Source organism: Anolis carolinensis, chromosome 1 (genome assembly GCF_035594765.1).
Source record: "Anolis carolinensis isolate JA03-04 chromosome 1, rAnoCar3.1.pri, whole genome shotgun sequence".
NCBI classification, from domain to species: domain Eukaryota; kingdom Metazoa; phylum Chordata; class Lepidosauria; order Squamata; family Dactyloidae; genus Anolis; species Anolis carolinensis.
Window position 1 is genome coordinate 194,318,181 of NC_085841.1, and position 23,138 is coordinate 194,341,318.

A 23,138-nucleotide genomic window follows, 5' to 3' on the forward strand; every position below is an offset into this window, starting at 1 on the left:
CAGATGTGTGAAACATTTGCCCTGGTTATTGCTAAAAATGATGGTTGGGAGTGACGAAGTCTGTCTACAAAAACAAAGACAGTGGTTTGTACCAAAGTTTGGGGTTGTCAAGATACCATAGCTGGACCGGTTCCTAATTGGAACCGGCCATAGCTGCCTTGGCTGCCGTCCTTGGCTGAGTCCCCAAACTCAGGCAGCTTAGGGACTAGTCTTTTAAAGTCTGTCACTAAAGGAAGTATTTTGTTTTTCTGTCCAGGCAACCACTGTGGCAGATACTTCGCCATGGTAGTGGCTAACTTTTCAAACTACAGTCGAGTCTCACTTATCCAAGCTAAACGGGCCGGCAGAAGCTTGGATAAACGAATATGTTGGATAATAAGGAGGGATTAAGGAAAAGCCTATTAAACATCAAATTAAGTTATGATTTTACAAATTAAGCACCAAAACATCATGTTATACAACAAATTTGACAGAAAAAGTAGCTCAATACACAGTAATGCTATGTAGTAATTATTTTATTTACGAATTTAGCACCAAAATATCACAATGTATTGAAAACATTGACTACAAAAATGCGTTGGATAATCCAGAACCTTGGATAAGCGAACCTTGGATAAGTGAGACTGTACTGTATTATGCATATTCTGCTAATTTCTTATTAGCTACAGGTATAGCTACACGTGTGTGTGTGGATGAGGGTATTTTCCACTCAATAATGACCCCTTCCCCCCATGAAATTTTTATTCAGTTCCCAAATTTGTAGCATTACAGTATGATCTACAAATAAAGTTTTATTATAATAATAACAATAATGATTACTATCTATTTGTTTGCATTTTATTGAAGTATTTATATTCTGCTTTATAACCAAAGATCTCATAAAACTTCCCTTTAACATTTAAGCATCTAAAAACAAGGGAAAGCAAAGTTACCAAGGGAATGCAAATACAGAAAACTAGATAATATAACAATTTTCAATATCTCATTCTATATTTATACAATGCTAGAAATTTGGGAACTAAAAGAAAATTTCATTAGAGTAGTAGAATTATTATTTGGAAAGGAACTCATTTCATTTCCTCCCCCATGGTTACGCCATCAATTTGCTGTTCAATAGACAAGCCTTCTTTATCTTCCTCTCTGGTTCAGTCATAAGAAAATCAAGAGAATCTACTTTCCCTTTAAAACAGAGGTAGGGATTTTGTGAGCCAACCTGGTGTAGTAGTTTGAATACTGGATTATAGGATCTTCTACACATGCTGGTAAAACCAGAAGTAACCGGGTTAAAGGGGGTGGTGGGGGCTAAATGATGTTTAGCCAAAGTACAGGAGGGATTGGGTTAAGAGGTAAAAAAACATGTGTTAAAAAGGTGCACTTATAACCCAATTTTACCCAAAAAATAGAATTGCATGACTTTATGTCCCTGCAGTCATAGATTTTGGCGCTGTCTGGAAGTGCGCTACAACTCTGAAGACCAGAGTTCGAATCCTTGCTTAGTCATGAAACTCACTGGGTAACTTTGATCACACGCTCTCAGCCTCAGAAGATGGCAATGGCAAACCACATCTGAAGAAATCTTGCCTTAGGTAAGAAAAGACTAGAGGGCACACAATAAAAACAAGGCAGTGTAACGATGGGTGATATGAGGACCCCTCATGCCTCCCCAAACCTCTCAAAGACAAAAAAAAATTCCAACCCTGCCATCCAAGTCCGAAGTAGTATCACCTTGCTATTGAAATTGCCTTCTTGTGGTTTCTACCTTTTAAAATATTTTTTTTAAAAAATAGTTTTTATTGCTTTTTCAAGTGTTGTTATACAAATAAAGCTAGGAAAACAATACCGTGATGAATAGGATTGGGTAAGTGGTGGGTAAAGAAAATATGGGAAAGAGGGGGAAAGAAGAAGAAAAAGGGAAAAAAGGGGGGGAGAGAAAAAGGGAGGAAGGATGACTTCCTTTTGACCTCCTACGGAGTTATGTTTTCGTAGTTTCCAACGTCCACTTCGATTTCCAGTTGACCTTTTCATAGTTATTATCTTTCATACTTCAGAAAAACAATTATAAATGTGTTTCCATTCTTACGAATAAAATCTTTAAAGCTTGACCAGTCTGTCTTTATTTTTGCATCTCTTAGCTTCTGTGACAAGATGTCTATTTGTATCAAATCTAACCGTTTCAATATCCATTCATTTATGGAGGGTATTCTACTTTGTTTCCATACTTTGGCGAGGACTATCCTAGCTGTACCCATTAAGAAAAACATTCTATCCTGATTTTTTTTTTCATTTTCCTATTTTTTATGCCTAATAAGTACATTTCAGGCTTTAATGGGAATTTTAGTTGTAATATTTTTTTGAGGTGTGTCATGTATCTCATTCCAATATTTTTTTAACTTTTTTGCATTTCCACCATTGATGGGAAAAAGTCCCTATCTCTTTATCACATTTCCAATATTTGTTGGAGGCCTGTTTAACTGATTTAAATATGTTATGTTTGATCTTATGGAATTTTGTTATGGGCACTGAATTTTGCCAGTCTTTGTAAGCCGCCTTGAGTCCCCTCGGGTGAGAAAGGCAGGGTAGAAATGTTGAAAATAAATAATAAATAAATTTCCCTGCTCACTGTTCATGGTCTGTGCTTCTTCACTCTAATCTTTCCTGCCTATCCTGCTTCGAAACAAAACAACAGCAAGAGAAATCTTTCCACTCATTGTCAGCCCCAGCACTGCTTTGTCCTGCCCTCCCCTGCTCATCCTGCTGGGCCACCTAAATAAATAAGCCAAAATTCTTTGCTTCCCTCTTCATTGCCAGTGACACTGCTGCTTCATCCCTTCCCAGGGTGTTTACCTCAAAAAAAGAAAAGAACAGCAAAATAAAATATTCCCCACATTCTTACTGTTGCTGCTTGGTGTCCCCTGCAAATGCAAGATAAAGGGAGCCTAGGAAAGAGGGGAAAGAGAAAGTAGAAATGCAGTGGAGAATGAATGCCCTTCACATGCCTGCAGCCAAACAGCCTCCGTCTGCCAGTGGCAGTTCTTCCTTTTCTGTTCTTACACTTCTTCTTGTCTCCCTCACTGCCACTTCAGTTCTTTGCTCTGCAGGTGCCTATCCATTCACCAAGAGGAAGATGCCAGAATAGTAGTTCTCTGCCTCAAGATGCTAGAGCTAAAGTGCATCTCGTGCACAGATGGGGGCACTCCTAGTATGCTACCCACATGTGTGTGAAGAAGCATCATAGCTATGTCTAAATATCTGAAAAGAAGTCATATTGAAGATGGAACCAGCTTGTTTTCTAAGTAGAGACTAAGGGTAGATCTACACTGATCTGAAAATTCTGGGCAATGTGTTGTCAGATGGGAAGCAACACTCTGAGGGCAGAGGAGCCCCAAGGACGGCTAATGACTGAACAAAGAATGCCCCCCAGGCAAGAGACAAACCTTTCCTATGCTAATTAGGGTGATTAACTGAAACATTCGTGCTGGCTTCCAACTGACAAAGGACTCTTGTCAAACCCTGGACTCTCCACAGATATATATTTTTTCCTTTCCTTGCCTAGTTTATCCATACCTCACAACCTCTGAAGATGCCTGCCATAGATGTGGGCGAAACGTCAGGAGAGAATACTTCTGGAACATGGCCACACAGCCCAAAAGACATACAACAACCCAATTCTGGGCAAATTTGACGTGGCGTACTCCAGACTGGTATCTGGCTGTGACGCAGCTGGTTAGTAGCCAGCTGCAATAAATCACTACTGACCGAGCGGTCATAAGATCGAAGCCCGGGTTGGATTGAGCTCCCGACCATTTAATAGCCTAGCTCGCTGTTGACCTAAGCAGTTCGAAAGACAGTTGTATCTGTCGAGTAGAAAATTTAAGCGAAGTGTGTTAAAGCACTGAGCTGCTGAACTTGCAGACCGAAAGGTCCTTGGTTCAAATCCTGGGAGTGGAGAGAGTGCCCACTGTTGCTCCAGCTTCTGCCAACCTAGCAGTTTGAAAACATGCCAATGTGAGTAGATCAATAGGTACCGCCCCGGCGGGAAGGTAACCGTGCTCCATGCAGTCATGCCGGCCACATGACCTTGGAGGTGTCTACGGACAACGCCGGGTCTTCGGCTTAGAAATGGAGATGAGCACCAACCCCCAGAGTCAAACATGACTGGACTTAACGTCAAGGGAAACCTTTATCTTTAACTAATTTACGACACCATAAATACTTCCAGCAGTGTGCAGAAAGGAATGAGGAAATACTCCATCAAGGACTTGGTGATACAAGTGGTCGATGAAGCGGCAGCTCCCCCTGTGGCCAGAATCAAGCATACCCTCATGAAGCCGGAAGCTCGAAAATGCTAAATTGCTTCTGTGTCTGTCCATATGTCATATGTCTGATGGCACTGAATGTTTCCCATGTATATGTGCATTGTGATCCGCCCTGTGTCCCCTTCGGGGTGAGAAAGGTAGAATATAAATTCTGTAAATAAATAAATGTCTCCCAGTCCATGAATGAGTACCCTACCTACCATTCCCACCCTCTGAGTCGTGGCTGTCTCTGACAGTGACATAGGTCTTACATGACAGCTGTTGCTTGCAGTAACATGGATTGGGGTGAAGGAGGATGGGAGAGAGGAAGAATCCCTATTGTCCCAGTTTACAGCACTGCACACAACAGCCAAGGAGAGAAAGAAGGTCTGAACCTGGGGCACATCTGTGTAACAGTAAACTGATTTAGCATTACGTCTCAACTCTCATCTTAAGTTTTAGAGCATTGTTCCTGAAAGCCTGCTATCTAGCATGCAATTAATGAGCTTTTTAAAACTTGGGAGATGTGCATGTACACACACATACACAACCTCTGTTCGGGATCTTTTCTGTACCTCAGTGAAGGCCCATTTACATGTAATGGAAAAATCTTGTATATATGGCTTCAGAACCTTGGCTGTCCCCACAGCTGTCTTGTCCAAGGGTGCATTGGAGCGATTGCTGCCACGTCACCACCAGCAAGTAGTTCTCTTCCAGAGTTTGCTGGCAATGTAGCATTTCTGGTCACATGATTTGGCGGTCAAAATGGCATCAACAGAAATACAATGTCACCAACAAGTCACAGCCTGATTCAGCTCTTCACACTTCTGAAACTGTGGGATCACTCCACATCTTCCAGGAAGCTCCAGAGTTAATCCAGTGTTCTTTTGACAAGGTGTAACGGCTGCATGCAGGACCTGTGCTGACAAGCAAGTGATGCACTGAATGTATTCCATGCCGCAGCTGAGCAGTGAGTACCCATTATTTTAGCTGTGTAGACATGACCCAAGTCACTGTTGTGGGAAGCTCTGTCTTTGGTGTGCTTCCCAATTCCTGGTTCATCCTATGGCTTTGGTAAGCCAAGGGCATGCTTTCAAGGGATACTGCACACAACTAACTGGAACTACAGTAGAGTCTCACTTATCCAACATAAACGGGCCAGCAGAACGTTGGATAAGCGAATATGTTGGATAATAAGAAGGGATTAAGGAAAAACCTGTTAAACATCAAATTAGGTTATGATTTTACAAGTTAAGCACCAAAACATCATGTTATACAACAAATTTGACAGAAAAGGTAGTTCAATATGCAGTAACGCTAAGTAGCAATTACTGTATTTACGAATTTAGCACCAAAATATCACTATGTATTGAAAACGTTGACTACAAAAATGTGTTGGATGAACCAGAACGTTGGATAAGTGAGTGTTGGATAAGTGAGACTCTACTGTATATCCCGCTGGTCAAAGTGGGACTGACATAGTGCATATTAGGGATGGAAAATATTCAAAAATATCCAAAAATGCTCAAAAACAGGTATCTCAGGAGCCAGGAATCTCTAGTATGCAGAATTCTGGACTAATGAGAAATTTTGCAGCTGTTCTATGCAATATTTACACATGTAGGTTTTTTGGCACTGAAAACAGTATTTTCTGTGCAGGAAATATTTCTGTGCAGAAACATGCATTTCCAAGCAGAAAATTGTGTTCTCAAGTGGGGGATGCCTGGCTCGACAGCAGTACGTGTGAAAAAGACCTTGGAGTCCTTGTGGACAACAAGTTAAACATGAGCCAACAATGTGATGTGGTGGCAAAAAAAAAAGCCAATGGGAATTTGGCCTGCATAAATAGGAGTCTAGTGTCTAGATCCAGGGAAGTCATGCTACCCCTCTATTCCGCCTTGGTCAGGCCACACCTGGAATCACACTGTGTCCAATTCTGGGCACCGCAATTGAAGGGAGATGTTGACAAGCTGGAATGTGTCCAGAGGAGGGTGACTAAAATGATCAAGGTTCTGGAGAACAAGCCCTATGAGGAGCGGCTTGAAGAGCTGGGCATGTTTAGCCTGCAGAAGAGAAGGCTGAGTGGAGACATGATAGCCATGTATAAATATGTGAGGGGAAGTCATAGGGAGGAAGGAGCAAGCTTGTTTTCTGCTGCCCTGGAGACTACGACGTGGAACAATGGCTTCAAACTACAGGAAAGGAGATTCCACCTGAACATCAGGAAGAACTTCCTCACTGTGCGAGCTGTTTGGCACTGGAACTCTCTGCCGTGGAGTGTGATGGAGGCTCCTTCTTTGGAGGCTTTTAAGCAGAGGCTGGATGGCCATCTGTCGGGAGTGTTTTGAATGCGATTTCCTGCTTCTTGGCAGGGGTTGGACTGGATGGCCTATGAGGTCTCTTCCAACTCTATTATTCTATGATTCCATGATTCAATGCAGAACGTGTTGTTTTCTACGCGAAAGTCCTAGTGTAAATATGCCAACAGTTTAAAGCTAATTTTCAGAGGTTTTCTTGTAGTTGGAAAAAAATTCAGAATGTTTTGTTCCTTTGAGAACGAAGTTACTGAAGAATTATACCATTACTGTATGTGAAGCAACTAACAGTACTGTAATCTTATTCTCAGAACTTGCCAGGCTAGAAGCAACACTGTATGGGTGCATCATGGACAAAACTGGCTTTTGTGAGAGGATAAGGGGTGCAAGTAATTGCAAAGAAACAGAAAAGCTTTTCCATACCCCCATTTCATTATGCTCTCTTGTCCACAATGGCTTCTTCTTTCAATTTAGTGGAATAAAAGGGAAATTAATTTAGCTAGTCATTTTCCTTTCACAGCTTCCCATTCATTTAATTGTTTTCCTTATGTCAGTTGCTCTGAATGTATTTGACAATGTTAAAAATAAAAGTAAGGAAGGAGGGTAGAGGAAATGCCAATTGTATGGTTCTTAAAGAAAAGGCTGTTGTTTACATAAACAAACAGTCCTGCTACTGTCTCCAGATAGCAGGGCCAGCCCACCCATGCAGCAGGATGAACCTCTAGCTTAAGAGACAGATTGTGCCCACAGAGACATGCTGTCGGAGGACCACCTGGCCACTCTATCTGGCTGTTCATGTCCAGCCTTTCTCTTTGTGTGGTGAATGCTGCAGTAGGAAAGCAGCCAACATAGCTCTCTGGAGCAGCCAGCTGGCCTGATGCTTTGCTCAGAGTACCCACCAGAGTAACTCTACAGATGGGTGAATGGGCTCTTTGGAGAGGTCATCAGGTCCAAGTGCTTCACACTCAGGGATTTTCCTCCTCTGGGTAAGGCATAATGGGAGAGGTCTTGGGGAACACCCATGCCACCATGCCTGAGTGGAGAAGCACATAGAGACCAAGGAAGGCAGTAAAAAGGAGAAAGCTGAGATGCAGTGATGGCAGTGGTGATGGTTGCGGAGGAGGAGAGTGAAGGCCCCTGTCTTCCTGCTTCAGATAATGTGTTGCCCCTGGCAGGAAAAACGTTTGACTTCTGCTCAGGCAACAAGAAAGACATAATGTAATAATGAAGTTGCTCCAAATTAAACTAGCCCAGAAATCTAGATCACATCACGCTTATTTTGGTGAATAACAGCAAGCTTAGACGTGCTGATTTAGCCATGAGCTCACGGAGTGCTGGCTTTTAGTATCAAGATATGAATGGTGATGCTCAATTCAACAAAATTATTTTCCCTCTCTGAATATGATACTTCATACGGTGCTTTAAAAAAGAAAAAGCATGGCTACCTAGACAGCTTCCCCACAATGTACAGAAATGCTGTCAGGCAGTTAAACATAAGACTTGCTTACACTAGTCAAAAAATCCAGATTCACCTTGAATGGAAGGCTAACTATCTTCATGACCTCCAGCTATTTTTAATGAGTATCATGTGGGTTTGTTTATTTATCTACTTGTTTTAAACTGGCTTTGACCTGCTTTGGACAAAGTCATGGGATACAGTACCTCAAAGTAATCTGGACAGCTAGATCAGGTCCAGTTTAGCCTGATCCAATGTCCATATGGGGCATCAGCATCAAGATTGTGGCTGAGCTGCCACTGCTACTACTCCTAGTAAAAGCACCCATGCAACCAAGCAATCTCCCCTCCTTCTTGGTCACACGGCTTCTCTCCTAATGTCAGACCTGGGTGTCCACTTGATCAGTAAAAAAGATGAGGAATAGTTCCCCTTCTTCATTCTGGCCATGCAAGCATCCCATTTCGATATCAGCAGACACCTCCAGAAAGTCCAGGAGCTCATAGGGAGCTTCATGAACAGCTAGGAACACCAGTAACATGGAAGAGCTAAGATATATGCCATCCCAGAAGATCATCTGTGCTCCCTGACAATGTGAACAAAGTTCCAGATTTGGCACAAATATGCTGGATGCAGAACTGCTCCAGGGCATACTTACATCAGGCTAAACTAGTTCCTGGTATACATGAGATATCATTTTTGTAGGTTTTCTGTATCTGGTAATCAGATCTTCTATTACCAAGTGAGTTTAGATCTTCTAGTATTTGGTAATCAAACACAGCACCAGGAATCTGATAAATGGGAAAGTAAACCACAATACAAATAAACCATCACTGATGAAGTTGATGCTGCTGCTGCATCATGCTAGCACCACAAATAGATATAATAGAGCAAATGTCCAGCACCAAAATGCAAAAGAACCAAACGCTAAGGGCTGGCCTTTAGCCAAAAGCTTTAACAACAAATAAGGGATTTGTTTACACTGAATTTTGGCTGACTAAAAATATAACCTTCTATTTTATGAATCTATGTCAGTTAGCTGTTTGTGGCTTTAAAAAATGTGGTCTGATGGCTTAGCACCAAAGGAATTCTGGCTCCTTTTCCTAGCTCATGCACTGCCTAACTTTTTTGGATTCAGCAAATTACTTGCAAATTCTCTCTCCTGCAATGTCACTGGGGTAAATTTGGGACTCCAGAGAAGAAATTCTCATAGGACCTTAACTCTCAACACAAAGGACCTTAACTCTGAACACAGTTGACCATGCATCAGAGCCTGGAAAAGTTACATTTCTCAACGACAACTTCCTGGAATTTCCAGCCAGCAGTCATTGTTGGGAGCTATACTCCAAGATCTGCCCTTAAATGACCAAGTATGAAACCAGAAGATTCCAGCAATTCCTGTCTTCTAAGCAACGTCCTAACCAGTTCATCATTCTTCCTAAGGATGCCTAACAGTTGGATGAGAATAGCATGTGACAAGATCACATAATACAACTACTCACAGCAACTCAAGGATGAGCAGATATTCATCAAATGATTTAATTCACCATATTTCTTCAATTCTAAGACACCATTCGTTATAAGGCACACACTAATTTTAGCACTAGAAATAAAGCTTTATTTATACACATAAACAAGCACCCGTGATTCTAAGACGAACCTAATTTTTAGAGGTGTTTTAGAGGGGGCAGAGGGGACCTCAGAATCGAAGAAATACAGTATATGCTATACAGTATATAAAACAAAGATGATGGCAACCAGACTGACTGATAACTGGCAAGTAAAGGGAGAAAACATGGAGGCATTGACATACTTTATATTTCTAGGCGCAATGATTACTGCAGATGTAGACTGCAGCCAAGGAAATCAGATGTTTACTTCTTGGGAGGAGAGTAATGACCAATCTCAATAAAGTAGTGAAGAGTAGAGACATCACACTGGCAACAAAGGTCCGCATAGTTAAAGCAATGGTATTCCCCATAGTAACCTATGGATGCGAGAGCTGGACCATAAGGAAGGCTGAGCGAAGGAAGATAGACGCTTTTGAACTCTGGTGCTGGAGGAAAATTCTGAGAGTGCCTTGGACCGCAAGAAGATCCAACCAGTCCATCCTCCAGGAAATAATGCCCAGTTGCTCACTGGAGGGAAGGATATTAGAGGCAAAGGTGAAGTACTTTGGCCACATCATGAGAAGACAGAAAAGCATGGAGAAGATAGTGATGCTAGGGAAAATGGAAGGAAAAAGGAAGAAGGGCAAGATGGAAGAATGGTATCCTTGAAGTGACTGGCTTGACCTTGAAGGAGCTGGGGATGGCCACGGTCAACAGGAAGCTCAGGCGTGGACTGGTCCATGAGGTCACGAAAAGTCGGAAGCGACTGAACTAATAAACAACACAAGTATATGCTATTTTTTGTCCAAAATGGAATTTAAGGCAGTTTACCAAAAAAAAAAAAAAAGAGCCAGCTAAAACATTACTTTACAAAAGTTAAAAAAACTATTTAATATCAATATGATTAAAAGCGTACTTATATTTTGGACCCTTGGGTCATAAGGCCCCAGATTCAACAGAGGCAGCTCCGAGGCACAAACGCCCCAGATTAATCTATCCCACGAAAGTACACCCTAAGTCAAATCAATGGCCCATCTTGTTCTGCCTCAGTAACTGCTCTGTGTAATTTCGAGAAAATGAGGTATCTAATCCACCATGAAGATCCCAAGGACTGTTTGCATGTTTATGTGCTTAAGCTGTGGCTAATCATGTAGTGAATTTAGAAAAGCTGAAGTCCCATAATTTTTTTTAATTACAGGCTGAGTATCCCTTATCTTAAATCCTTGGGACAAGAGCTGTTTTGGATTTTGGATTTTTTCATACATGGAATATATGTGTACATAATGAGATACCTTGGCGATAGAACCCAAATCTAAACATGAAATTTATCAATGTTTCACATATACCTTATATGCATAAGCCTGAAGGTGATTTTATATACAGCAATATTTAAATAGGGGACCCCAGTGTCGCTGTTGAATTTGCTGATCGAAAGGTCAGAGGTTCTAATCCGGGGAGCGGGGTGAGCTCCTGCTATTAGCCCCAGTTTCTGCCAACCTAGCAGTTCGAAAACACGCAAATGTGAGTAGATCAATAGGTACCACTCCAGAGGGAAGTTAATGGTGCTCCATGCAGTCATGCCGACCACATGACCTTGGAGGTATCTACGGACAACGCCTGCTCTTTGGCTTAGAAATGGAGATGAGTACCAACCCCCAGAGTCGGACACGACTAGACTTAATGTCAGGGGAAACCGTTTACCTTTACCTTTACTAATATTTAAATAATGTTGCACATGAAACCAAGTTTGTGCGCACTGAACTATCAGAAAGCAACGGTATTACTATCTCAACCATTCTCATGAATAATTTCAAATTTTGTAGTTTTTCAGATTTCAGAATTCCAGATAAGCGATGCTCAGCATATAAAGATGATGTCTACCAACTGCCTTCAACTACAGTAGAGTCTCACTTATCCAACATTCACTTATCCAACATTCTGGATTATCCAACACATTTTTGTGGTCAATACTTTCAATACATCATGAGATTTTGGTCCTAAATTCGTAAATACAGTAATGACTACATAGCATTACTGCGTATTGAACAATTTTTTCTGTCAAATTTGTTGTCTAACATGATGTTTTGGTGCTTCATTTGTAAAATCATAATCTAACTTGATGTTTAATAGGCTTTTCCTTAATCCCTCCTTATTATCCAACATATTCGCTTATCCAACATTCTGCCGGCCCGTTTATGTTGGATAAGTGAGACTCTACTGTATTTTTATTCCTTCTGGGCCCAGCTGCTATCTTAACAGTAGCTGGTAGGTCAATTTTTCTCAGCAAAAATATATATTCTTGTGAGCTCTTCCTGATATGATTCAAGACCTGGCATTAAAAAATGCCAGTGTACTGTGATCCCTCATGTCTAGTGGGCCACCTTTCTGTCTCTTTAAGCTCAACACAAGGACAATATTCTCAACCACAGAAACTATATTCAGTTTTCTAACTGGTTAAGTAACAAGAATAGAAATGTGTTGTTCTACTTTTAGAAGGTGGTGTGTTGGGGAAAGGGAGAGACAGAGAGAGCAGAGATGACTTCAATATAGTGGACTGAGTTGTTTGTTCATTTTCTTATTAAAAAAATCAAAATTTAGAATGTCATCATGTTCTCATTGAGTGAAAGAAAGCCTTCATGGATTCCACACTGGAATCATTCAATGAAGCTATTGTGCTTCTTGTGGTCCTTGGTAATAGGTAACTTTGGGGCAATTTGACAGAAACGACGTCTCTTTGCGTTTTTGAATGCAACTTCTTTTAAATGGCTGCAGACCTGCCAAGCCTGGTTTCAGTGTGGATCTGTTCTTTAAGGCCACTTTGGAAAGCATCTCTGTATGAACGGTGGGAAGGCATTTCCAAACACTTCAATATGAGACATTCACAAACTCTGTCCCTGGCTTGGGCACTCAAAACCACTTGCGCTGAAATCTTCCCAGCAGGTATCAACCCCAATGCAGCTGCAACAACAAGTCTGTGCTCTGTCTACAGACCAACACAGGGAATGAGGCTTAGAATGGCTGGGGATTGAAGAGCAGATGTCAAAATACAGAGAAGAAGGGATCCAGAAGCTGGAATTAGCCAGAGGGAGGGAAGGAGGGAGACTGAGCTGTAGCCAGGCTGGTCGACTGAGCCCAAGGCACAGAAACAATGAAAAGTTTCAGCTGAAGAGCAATGACTGACACTTTAAATGGGTAAAGAGTCAACAGTGCAGGGCACCAATATGAACTATGCAAGAACAAACCTGCATGGAAACCATTTCTATGTAGTCACTGACAGGGCAGAGGAATACCTACCATATGAAGGTGTGAGAAAATAGCTACGAAAATATGTAACTTTTCTCATCTCTGACTTGGACAATCCCCTTTCATCTCCAAGATTTTTTTTATAAAGATATATGAGCAATTATATACAATAGAGTCTCACTTATTCAACATAAACGGGCCATCAGAAAGTTAGATAAGCAAAAATGTTACATAATAAGGAGGGATTAAGGAAAATCCTATTAAACCTCAAATTATGTTATGATTTTACAAACTAAACACTATGTTTTACAACAAATCGACAGAAAAAGCAGTTCAGTAAATGGTAACATTATGTAGTAATTACTGTATTTACGAATTTCACACCAAAACATCACAATGTTTTGAAAGCAATGGCTACAAAAACATTGACTACTAATAAATAGACCACAAATAAAGATAGAATTGCATTAATGAATTTACAGTAACAACATTGTTGAAAATTAAATCCGTAAAACATTCAGTCCTTGCTGCCTAGAGAAAGAGCTGTGGTTCCGGGCAGGAGGCAGACTGCGTTGGATAATCCAGAATGTTGGATAAGCAAATGTTGGATAAGTGAGACTCTACTGTACTACTCTTTGGTGCTTGTACACCAGTTGGAGCTGAACACAGCAATTTTAAAAAATAGGCCCCTTCTACACTGTCATATAAAAACCAGATTATCTGCTTTGAACGGGATTATATGGCAGTGTATATAATCCAGTTCAAAGAAGATAATTTGGGTTATTTGATCTGAAAAGCTGGATTACATGTCAGTGTAGAAGTGGCCACAGAACCATGTACCTTCATAAAATTGTGTGATTTTTGAGCATGATGATTTTTTGGAGTTACGTTTCTTGTATCTTGCGAGAAGCTGTTCTTCACATGGACAGTGTAATTACCATTACCACCACCAGGAGAGAAGTGATTTTCCCCACTAGTTTATTGTTCTTTGGAAAGAGTCAACAAGACAGTCATTTCCCGCTCCCATCATCTCATCCCACACAACCAGCGCTGGGAAGAGAAAACTCGCTGTGACACTGAGTTCTAGAGAGTCATTGTTGTTTTGAGCTTTCACGTTGTTTCTGACCCATGGAAACTTTAGGGCAAAGCTGTCACAGGGTCTTCTCGAAAGATTTCTTTTCAGAAGAGGTTTACCATTGCCCGCCCTTGAGGCTGAGAGAGCATAACTTGCACAAGATCACCCAGTGAGTTTCATGGCAAGTGAAGATTCAAACACTGGTTTCCAGTGTTTCCAAACCACTACAACACCATGGATCCCCTGGTGCAGTGGTTCCCAACCTGTGGGCTACAACCCAGCAGTGGGCCACGAGAATGAAAATCTGGTCCGCAAACCTCCTTCCTATTTATTTATTTTATTTCCATTCTTTAAGGCCTGTTCTTGGGGTAATTTGTGTTGTTGATTCAGAAAATTGCATTGGATAGACCACATCAGCTCTAGATTATTAGAAGTATGGGTTTCTATGGGTGAGCAAATGGCAACTACTGGATGGCCTATGTTCTGTATCAGAAACTAGAGCTGATGTAGTCTATCCAGTGCAATTTTCTGACTCAAATAACCAAAATAAATCTAAAGTTGACCAAAAGCTGATTAGTAACCTTTTTGGTACTAATGTTGAAGAGTGCTCCCCGGTCAAACTGGTGTCTAGTCAAGTGGTCCCTGGTGAAAGTGGTCCCCGGTCAAGTGGTTCCTGGTCAAAGTGGTTCCTGTTCACATGGTTCTTGGTCAAAGTAGTTCCCGGTCAAGTGGGTGCTGGTCAAAGTGGTCGCTGGTCAAAAAAAGGTTGAGAACCACTGCCCTAGTGAATCGTATGGATTACATTTATATTCATCCTAGTCTTTCAAGGAGTGTATATGACCCCGCTCTTTTTATCCTCTCTGCAACTATATGAGATAAGTAAGAATGATAGAGAGAAGGTGGTTTTCTCAGTCATGATATTAATTTCAGGAATGAATGAACGTTTGAACCTGCATCTCCTAATCCAATATTCTACATTACAATGGTTCTCAGTGAGAGAAGCTACATTGATTTGATAAATACCTAGTTTAATGTCAATGGGATTCATATCATTACTGAATAACAGCAGATACCTCCTTCTCCCAAAGACCAGTTATCGCTCCCTGTGACAGAAGTGACTCAATCTACCGTATTTTCTGTCATATAAGACGACCCCCAACTTTTCCAGTTAAAATATAGTTTGGGATATGCTCGCCATATAAGACTACCCCTCTTCCAACACACACCAAATAAAAAGACTATCAGAGCGGTAACGTAAACACATCTCTTTCACCTGTCTGGCCTGCCCTTGTATCTATTACCGTACTTCCTTCTCTGCCTCTCAGATCTTGCACATGCGTGCCTGCGCCGCTTCACTGCAGTCCTCAGGAGCAATATCTGAGAGGCAGAGAAGGAGGTACGGTAATAGAATACAAGGGCAGACCAGACGGGTGAAAGAGACATGTTTTTCTGGGCACAGCTCTATCTCTTTTTTCCATACCCTGGGCATCCTGGACACCTGCGGCTTGCTCTGCCCTTCACTTACACCTTTCTTCGTCACCTCTTTCCACGAATCCTGGTGAGTGGATTTTCTTCTACAGTAGCGCCGCCCTTGCTGCTTTCATAGGGTTGCTGCATATGGTGGGGATGCGGCTGTGGCTGTTTTTGAGCTCCCTCCACCATATGCGGCAACTGCATATTCTCCAGTCCGGCTCAGAAGTTTCAGCACCTGCCCTATAAGACGACCCCCAACTTTTGAGAAGATTTTCTTGGGTTAAAAAGTAATCTTATGATTGTGTGTAAGTGTGTGTGTAACTCCACTCTTTGGTTTTTCAGTTTCTTTTTTTTTTCCAGAGTTCCCTCTCTCTAATCCAACTTCCATAAGTTTTCTCTGATCTTTTAAAAATGCAATATGCCCAGCAATAAGGATACATTCCTCTCCCTGCTTCCCCAATGTATAATAGAAGGATGAGATTTCATGCTGTTGGCCAAAAAAGCACAAAAGGAGGGGGAGAAAGCTCTAGGATTTTTAATTCTAAGGTGAAGGGTCAATCTAGATGTTAGATGAAACTTCTGCAAAACTCTTTTGTTTTGTTTTTTCTTCAAAAAGGACTTTCAAAAGCAACAATGTGAAGCAGAGAAGCAGCAATGGTTTTTCAGCTCCACATTGCTGTTTCTTCAAACTGATTTTTTTCTCCTCAAGCAAAATAAAAACTGAAAGGAGACTTTTTTCATGAATGTGCACTACTTTCTAGTTCAACCCACACAATGATAGGTTAATTATTGGTTATAAAAAAGCACCTTTGGAGTCATTTCTCTTTTGAGTCACCAGCATTATCTATCATTCTCTGAACTTAGATCGCCAATGGCCTCTTGACATCCACTGAGCTTACAAAGGGATTTCAAAATGCAAAGAATATGAATGAATGAAATACGATATCATAAAATCATATTACACCCAACACTATCACACATGCTAGGAAATGGGCATTGGTACTAGTCAAATCCAAAGTGGATCACATTTTAATACAAAAAAAGATGATTAGATGTTCCAGATGCCATTACCTAGCCAACATAGTCAATGGTGAAGAATTATGAGAAATGTGATGCAACTAGATCCAGAGGGTCATATGTTCTTCTATCTGTATAACAGTGGTTTACCAAAAGGGTTACAAATCAGTTTTTGGTCAACTTTAGATTCGGTTTGGTTATTTGGGGTGCTGATTCAGAATATTGCACATCAGCTCTAGTTTCTGATGCAGAACTTATGCCATCCAGAAGTCGTCATCTGCTTGCCCACAGAAAACCATATTTAATATTCTAGAGTTGATATGGTCAATCCACTGCAATTTTCTGAATCAGAACCCCAAAAAACTTCAGGAACAAGTCTAAAAATGAAGACACCCATGCTTCTAGGCACCACATCGAACGGCTCTGCTCAGGGGGGGGGGGGGGGGGAGGGAGAGAAGCAGCAGTCAGAAGGCTTGTTGTTGCGCCTTTCATGAGTAGTCAGCCTCTCCCCTCCCGACATCCCTGTTGCCTCGGGTTTCGTGAAACCAGTCACTCTTGTTGCAACGGTGTAGTAACGGTGAGGCCGCAGACCATTTTTTAGTTCTTGGTACCACTGGTAGTCCATGGACCACAGGTTGGGAACCACTGCTCTAAAATAAAGACATTGTTTTACAGGATTTCAAAAACTAATTCTGCCTTTAAATGATTTGTTCATTTGTTTGTTTCTGAAAATCTCTGATGGTATCAATAAAATAAGAAAAACTAGAAGTGGCTTCTTAGTGCTTTGGAATCATCTGAGGTGTGGAAATTTGGTTCAAAAAAGAAACAGGTCGATAGAGATGGAGAGAATGCAGACAACTGAAGAAGCCAAATGATTGCATAACTCTTATGAGAGGCCAAACTATGACACTTCACTAATCAAGGTGAAGGTCAAGATGATTTCTCTTCTCATAAAAGACAACTGAATAGGCAGTTAAATGACAGGCGAGTATTTTCCAAAGCAGTATCTGATGAAAAGAGTCCAGTTTAGACTTCACACCCATCACCATGTGATACACACCAACTCTGTCTGCCAACACCACCCACCACCAAACCAATATTTGCGACTTGAGGCAGTGACCTCCCTCCACAAAAGGGCTGACCTGCCTTTTTCGGATAAGTTTGCTAGGCTGAAAACATGAAGGGGAACAATTTGAAGCATTCCTGGGGGCCACAGTCTCTCAGAGATTTGAAGTTGGGACTGACAGATCCACTGTTCAAATGGTTCAGCAACTGGAAGATGATGTCCTTATAACAAATCTAGTAAAGTGATGGCTGATTAGAAGAGGGCAAGGAACACTGCAAATTGGTATGAATTGGGTAGGATGACTGGGAAGGAGAAACTGAAAGATCCTGGAGAAGAACACTATATAATCCAGATTATCAAAGCAAATAATTCACGTTATCTGCTTTGAACTGGATTATATGAGTCTATACTGCCATATAATCCAGTTCTAAGCAGATAATCTGGATTTTATATGGCAGTGTAGAGGGGGTCTTAGAGATGCAGGTTTGGGGGCCCTAAAATACACTATGGGATGGGGACTGAACTGGAGCCTGGATAAAGATAGAGTGGATGATGTGGGAAGTGGCAATGACACGACATAGGGTTTGTTGTTTGTATGTGCCTTCGGGTTGCTTCTGATTTTTGGCAATGCAAAGACAAACCCATCATACACTCTTCTGAGCAAGATTAGACAAATGTAATGGGGGTGGCCATTGAGGTTAACAGAGTTTGACTTGCTCAAGGTCACCCCATGGGAACTTGAACCCTGATCTAAAAAGTCACGGTCCAATGCTCAAATCACTACAACTACACTTCTATAAAAAATTAGTGGGGTCACCGTAAGGTGACAGGTGACTTAGAGGAAAATGTGTAAGTTATCAATGTGGGCAGAAGAAACTCTCAAGTAGTTTCCAAAGAGCTAGCTACAAGACCCCTTTGACAGATTTATAGTTAGAATTTGAAAGACCCAGAGCTAATTTGTGGGGAGTAGGAGGGGTCAATTAGTCTCTGAGGTGCTACAATATCCCTCTGACAGACTCATAGTTGGCAGTTTGGATGTCATGGGGCTAATTCTGTGGAGAGCTGGATGGGGCAGGAGATTTTGACAGATGTAAGAGCTGCAGTGTGGAGGGGACCCAAAAGAGGTTGTAGATACATATTATAGGACTGAAAGAGGGGGAGAATGAGGAGCCTCAGGGCCCTTCCACACAGCCATATAACCCAGAATATCAAGGCAGATAATACACAATATCTGCTTTAAACTGGATTATCCGAGCCCACACTGCAAAACGCAAGGGCAGATGTCTTCACTATGTCTGGTTGAGATCTCCAGGTTGTGCCAGTCAGCTACAGGCTTTTTTTTTTCGTGTCAGGAGCAACTGGAGTTGCTTCTGGAGTGAGAAAATTGGCCATATGCAAGGACATTGCCCAGGGGACGCCCAGATGTTTTGATGTTTTACCATCCTTGTGGGAGGCTTCTCTCATGTCCCCGCATGGAGCTGGAGTTGAAAGAGGGAGCTCATCCACGCTCTCTCCGGGTGGGATGCGAACCTGGCAGCCTTCAGGTCAGCAACCCAACCTTCAAGTCACAAGGCTTTTATCCCCTAGGCCACCGGAGGCTCCACGAATTTCAGATTATGAAAGCAAATAATCCACATGATCTGCTTTGAACTAGATTATCTGAGTCTACACTGCCATATAATCCAGTTCAAAGTAGATGACCTGGCTTTTATATGGCAGTTTTGTTGTTCGACTTTTTGTGACCTCATGGCCCAGCCCATGCCAGAGCTTCCTGTCAGCCTGTGCCACGCCAAGCTCCTTCAAGGTCCAGTCAGTTACTTCAAGGATGACGTTGTAGAAGGGACCTAAACTGAATTAGTTGAAGACCCTTCCACACGGCCATGTAACCCAGAATATCAAGGCAGAAAATATGGAGCTCCCAATGGCGCAGTGGATTAAAGCTCAGATAACCCAGCTCAAAGCAGATATTGTGGGATTTTCTGCCCTTTTTTCGTGTCAGGAGCGACTTGAGAAACTGCAAGTCGATTCTGGTGTGAGAGAATTGGCTGTCTGCAAGGACGTTGCCCAGGGGATGCCCAGACCTGAAGGCTGCCAGGTTCGAATCCAACCCAGGGAGAGCGCAGATGAGCTCCCTCTTTCAGCTCCAGCTCCATGCAGGGACATGAGAGAAGCCTCCCACAAGGATGGTAAAAACATCAAAACATCTGGGCATCCAACGCATTTTTGTAGTCAATGTTTTCAATACCTTGTGATATTTTGGTGCTAAATTCGTAAATACAGTAATTACTACATAGCATTACTGCGTATTGAACTACTTTTTCTGTCAAATTTGTTGTATAACATCATGTTTTGGTGCTTAATTTGTGAAATCATAACCTAATTTGATGTTTAATAGGCTTTTTCTTAATCTCTCCTTATTATCCAACATATTCGCTTCAGCTGGCCCGTTTATGTTGGATAAGTGAGATTCTACTGTAGTTTCTGACTCTGGGGGATTGGTGCACATCTCCATTTCTAAACCGAAGAGCTGGCATTGTCCGTAGACACCTCCAGAGCTGTAGCCAGAAAAAAAAATCAGGAGGGGTTTTGAAAATTTCGGGGGGGGGGGGTTGAACCCCTAGCACACACACACACCCCGCTACAAACCTGTCAATATCTGCTTGAGATAGTGCCTGGAGGGACTCTTAATGTTTTGTGTCTCATAGACTTAGCATGGGGATTTGGTTAACTAGTTAAAATTCATGAGTAAACCAGTTTTTTTAACCTGAAAAATTTCGGGGGGGGGGGGGGGTTGAACCCCTAACCCCCCCCCCTCGCTACAGGCCTGGACACCTCCAAGTTCATGTGGTCATAAGCATGACTGTATGGAGTGCCCTTACCTTCCTGCCGGAGCAGTACCTATTGCTCTACTCACATTTGCATGTTTTTGAACTACAGTAGAGTCTCACTTATTCAAGCTAAACGGGCTGGCAGAAGCTTAGATAAGCGAATATCTTGGATAATAAGGAGGCATTAAGGAAAAGCCTATTAAACATCAAATTAGGTTATGATTTTACAAATTAAGCACCAAAACATCATGTTAGACAACAAATTTGACAGAAAAAGTAGTTCAATACGCAGTAATGTTATGTTGTAATTACTGTATTTATGAATTTAGCACCAAAATATCATGATATATTGAAAACATTGACTACAAAAAATTATTTATTTACAGCATTTATATTCCGCCCTTCTCACCCCGAAGGGGACTCAGGGCGGATCACATTACACATATAGGCAAACATTCAATGCCTTTTAACATAGAACAAAGACAAGACAAATATAAGCTCCGAGCGGGCCTCGAACTCATGACCTCCTGGTCAGAGTGATTCATTGCAGTTAACTGCAGCTGGCTTGCGCTCCCGCCTGCGCCACAGCCCCGGATTATCCAGAGGCTTGGATAAGCGAGGCTTGAATAAGTGAGACTCAACTGTACTAGGTTGGCAGAAGCTGGGGCTAACAGCGGGAGCTCACTCCACTCCCCGGATTCGAACCTGCGACCGTTCGGTCAGCAAGTTCAGCAACTCAGCGCTTTAACACACTGCGCCACGGGGGGGGGGGGGGAGAGAGAGAGAGAGAGAGAGAGAGAGGGAGGGAGGGAGAGAGAGAGAGACAGAGACAGAGACAGAGACAGACAGACAGACACCAAAGCGGCGTACAACATATCCAATTCATACAAATACTCGCTCCCGGACTCACCGGCCCCCTCGGCGGTGACGATGGCCTCCGGGGAGATGCAGACGCCGCGGTCGTAGACGGGCAGCTCGTCGCAGGCCAGGCTGTCGGGCCAGGCGTGGCCGTACTTGCGGAGGACGGGCTCGCAGCCGGCCCGCGCCCGCTCGCAGACCGACTTGCAGGGCTTGATGGGCTCGTGCTGGAAGTCGATGGTGCAGATGGGCGCGTACATGGCGCAGAGGAAGAAGAGCAGGTCGGCGCTGCAGTGGATGCCCAGCAGGCCCTCGAACTGCTCGATGGCCAGGATGGCGTTGGCCTGGGTGCTGTGGTGCAGGTGGTTGGGCATCTTGGTCATGTTCCAGGGCAGCGACTGGCAGAGCGGGAGCCGCACCGGCTCGCACGACGCCCCCCACGCCGAGCCCGGAGTCCAGCCCAGAAAGAGCAGCGCCGCCAGCACCAACATCGGCCCGGGGAGAAGAGAACCAAGCAAAACACAACAAAGGGGAAAGAGGGCCCTTCCTCGTTGAATCCTCCACGGCTTGGCGTCCTTTGGGGATGGGAGAAAGTTCTGCTTCTGGACAAGCCGCGACCGGCTTCACTTCTCCGCGTTGCTCCTTTCCCGTCTCCTCCCCGCCTCCCTCCTCTTTCTCCTCCTTTTGAGATGAGAAGAAGAAGAAGAAGAGGGAAAGGGCGGGGAGGCCAAGGCGAGCGGGGCGGCCTCAGGATATTATGTCCCAGGCGCCGCTGGGTCTCCTCCCTCGCCCACCGCCCCGCCACTCAGCCCTTCCACCTCGACCTCTACCTTCCTCACCCCTACATACACTTCCTTATAGGAGCCTCCGATGGCCTAGGGGATAAAAGCCTCCGGACTTGAAGGTTGGGTTGCAGACCTGAAGGCTGCCTGGTTCGAATCCCACCCGGGGGGAGCGCGGATGAGCTCCCTCTATCAGCTCCAGCTCCATGCGGGGACATGAGAGAAGCCTCCCACAAAAACATCCCCTGGGCAACGTCCTTGCAGACGGCCAATTCTCTCTCTCACTCCAGAAGCAACGCTGGTTGCTCCTGACACACACACAAAAAATTCCTTATGTTTTGGTGACCCCCAGCCATCACATTATTTCCGTTGTCTGATATGCAGGATGTATTTTCATTCACTGGACCAAATTCGGCACAAATGCTTCATACACCCAAATTTACATATTGGAGTGGCTGGGAGGAGGAATGATTTTGTCATTTGAGAGTTGTAGTTGCTGGGATTTATAGTTCACCTCCAATCAAAGAGTACTCTGAACTCCACCAACAATGGAATTGAACTAAACTTGGCAAACAGAACTCCCATGACCAACAGGAAATACTGGAAGAGTTTGGTGGGCACTGACCTTGAGTTTGGGAATTGTAGTTATCCTACATCCAGAGAGCACTGTGGACTCAAACAATGATGGAACTGGACCAAGCTTGGCATGAATACTCAATATGCCCAAATGTGAACACTAGTGGAGTTTGGGGGGGGGGGGGGGGAGAGAGAGAGAGACCTTATCATTTGGGAGTTATAGTTGCTGGGGTTTATAGTTCACCTCCAATCAAAGAGCACTCTGAACTCCGCCAACGATGGAATTGAACCAAACTTGGCACACAGAACAGAAAATACTGGCAGTGTTTGGTGGGCATTGACCTTGAGTTTGGGAGTTGTAGTTCACCTACATCCAGAGAGCCCAATGGACTCAAACAATGATGGATCTGGACCAAACTTGGCACAAATACTCAATATGCCCAAATGTGAACAATAATAGAGTTTGGGGAGGGGGGGGGGAGAGAGACCTTATCATTTGGGAGTTGTAGTTGCTGGGGTTTATAGTTCACCTCCAATCAAACAGCAC

The 23,138-nt window shown here is 43.0% G+C and overlaps 1 protein-coding gene across 2 annotated transcripts in view; it reads right to left on the bottom strand.

Moving 5' to 3' along the window:
• frzb (frizzled related protein) overlaps positions 1 to 22,454 on the bottom strand; it is a 43,656-nt gene extending 21,202 nt beyond the window's left edge. Inside the window, exon 1 of one of the 2 annotated variants that reach the window (XM_062963343.1) lies at positions 21,286 to 22,454. In XM_062963343.1, the coding sequence (XP_062819413.1) occupies positions 21,286 to 21,724 (439 nt within the window). In that variant the 5' untranslated portion in view covers positions 21,725 to 22,454. The remainder of the gene's footprint in view (positions 1 to 21,285) is intronic. The other variant, XM_062963348.1, reaches the window with a different exon arrangement.
• Between the last annotated feature and the right edge of the window lie 684 nt (positions 22,455 to 23,138).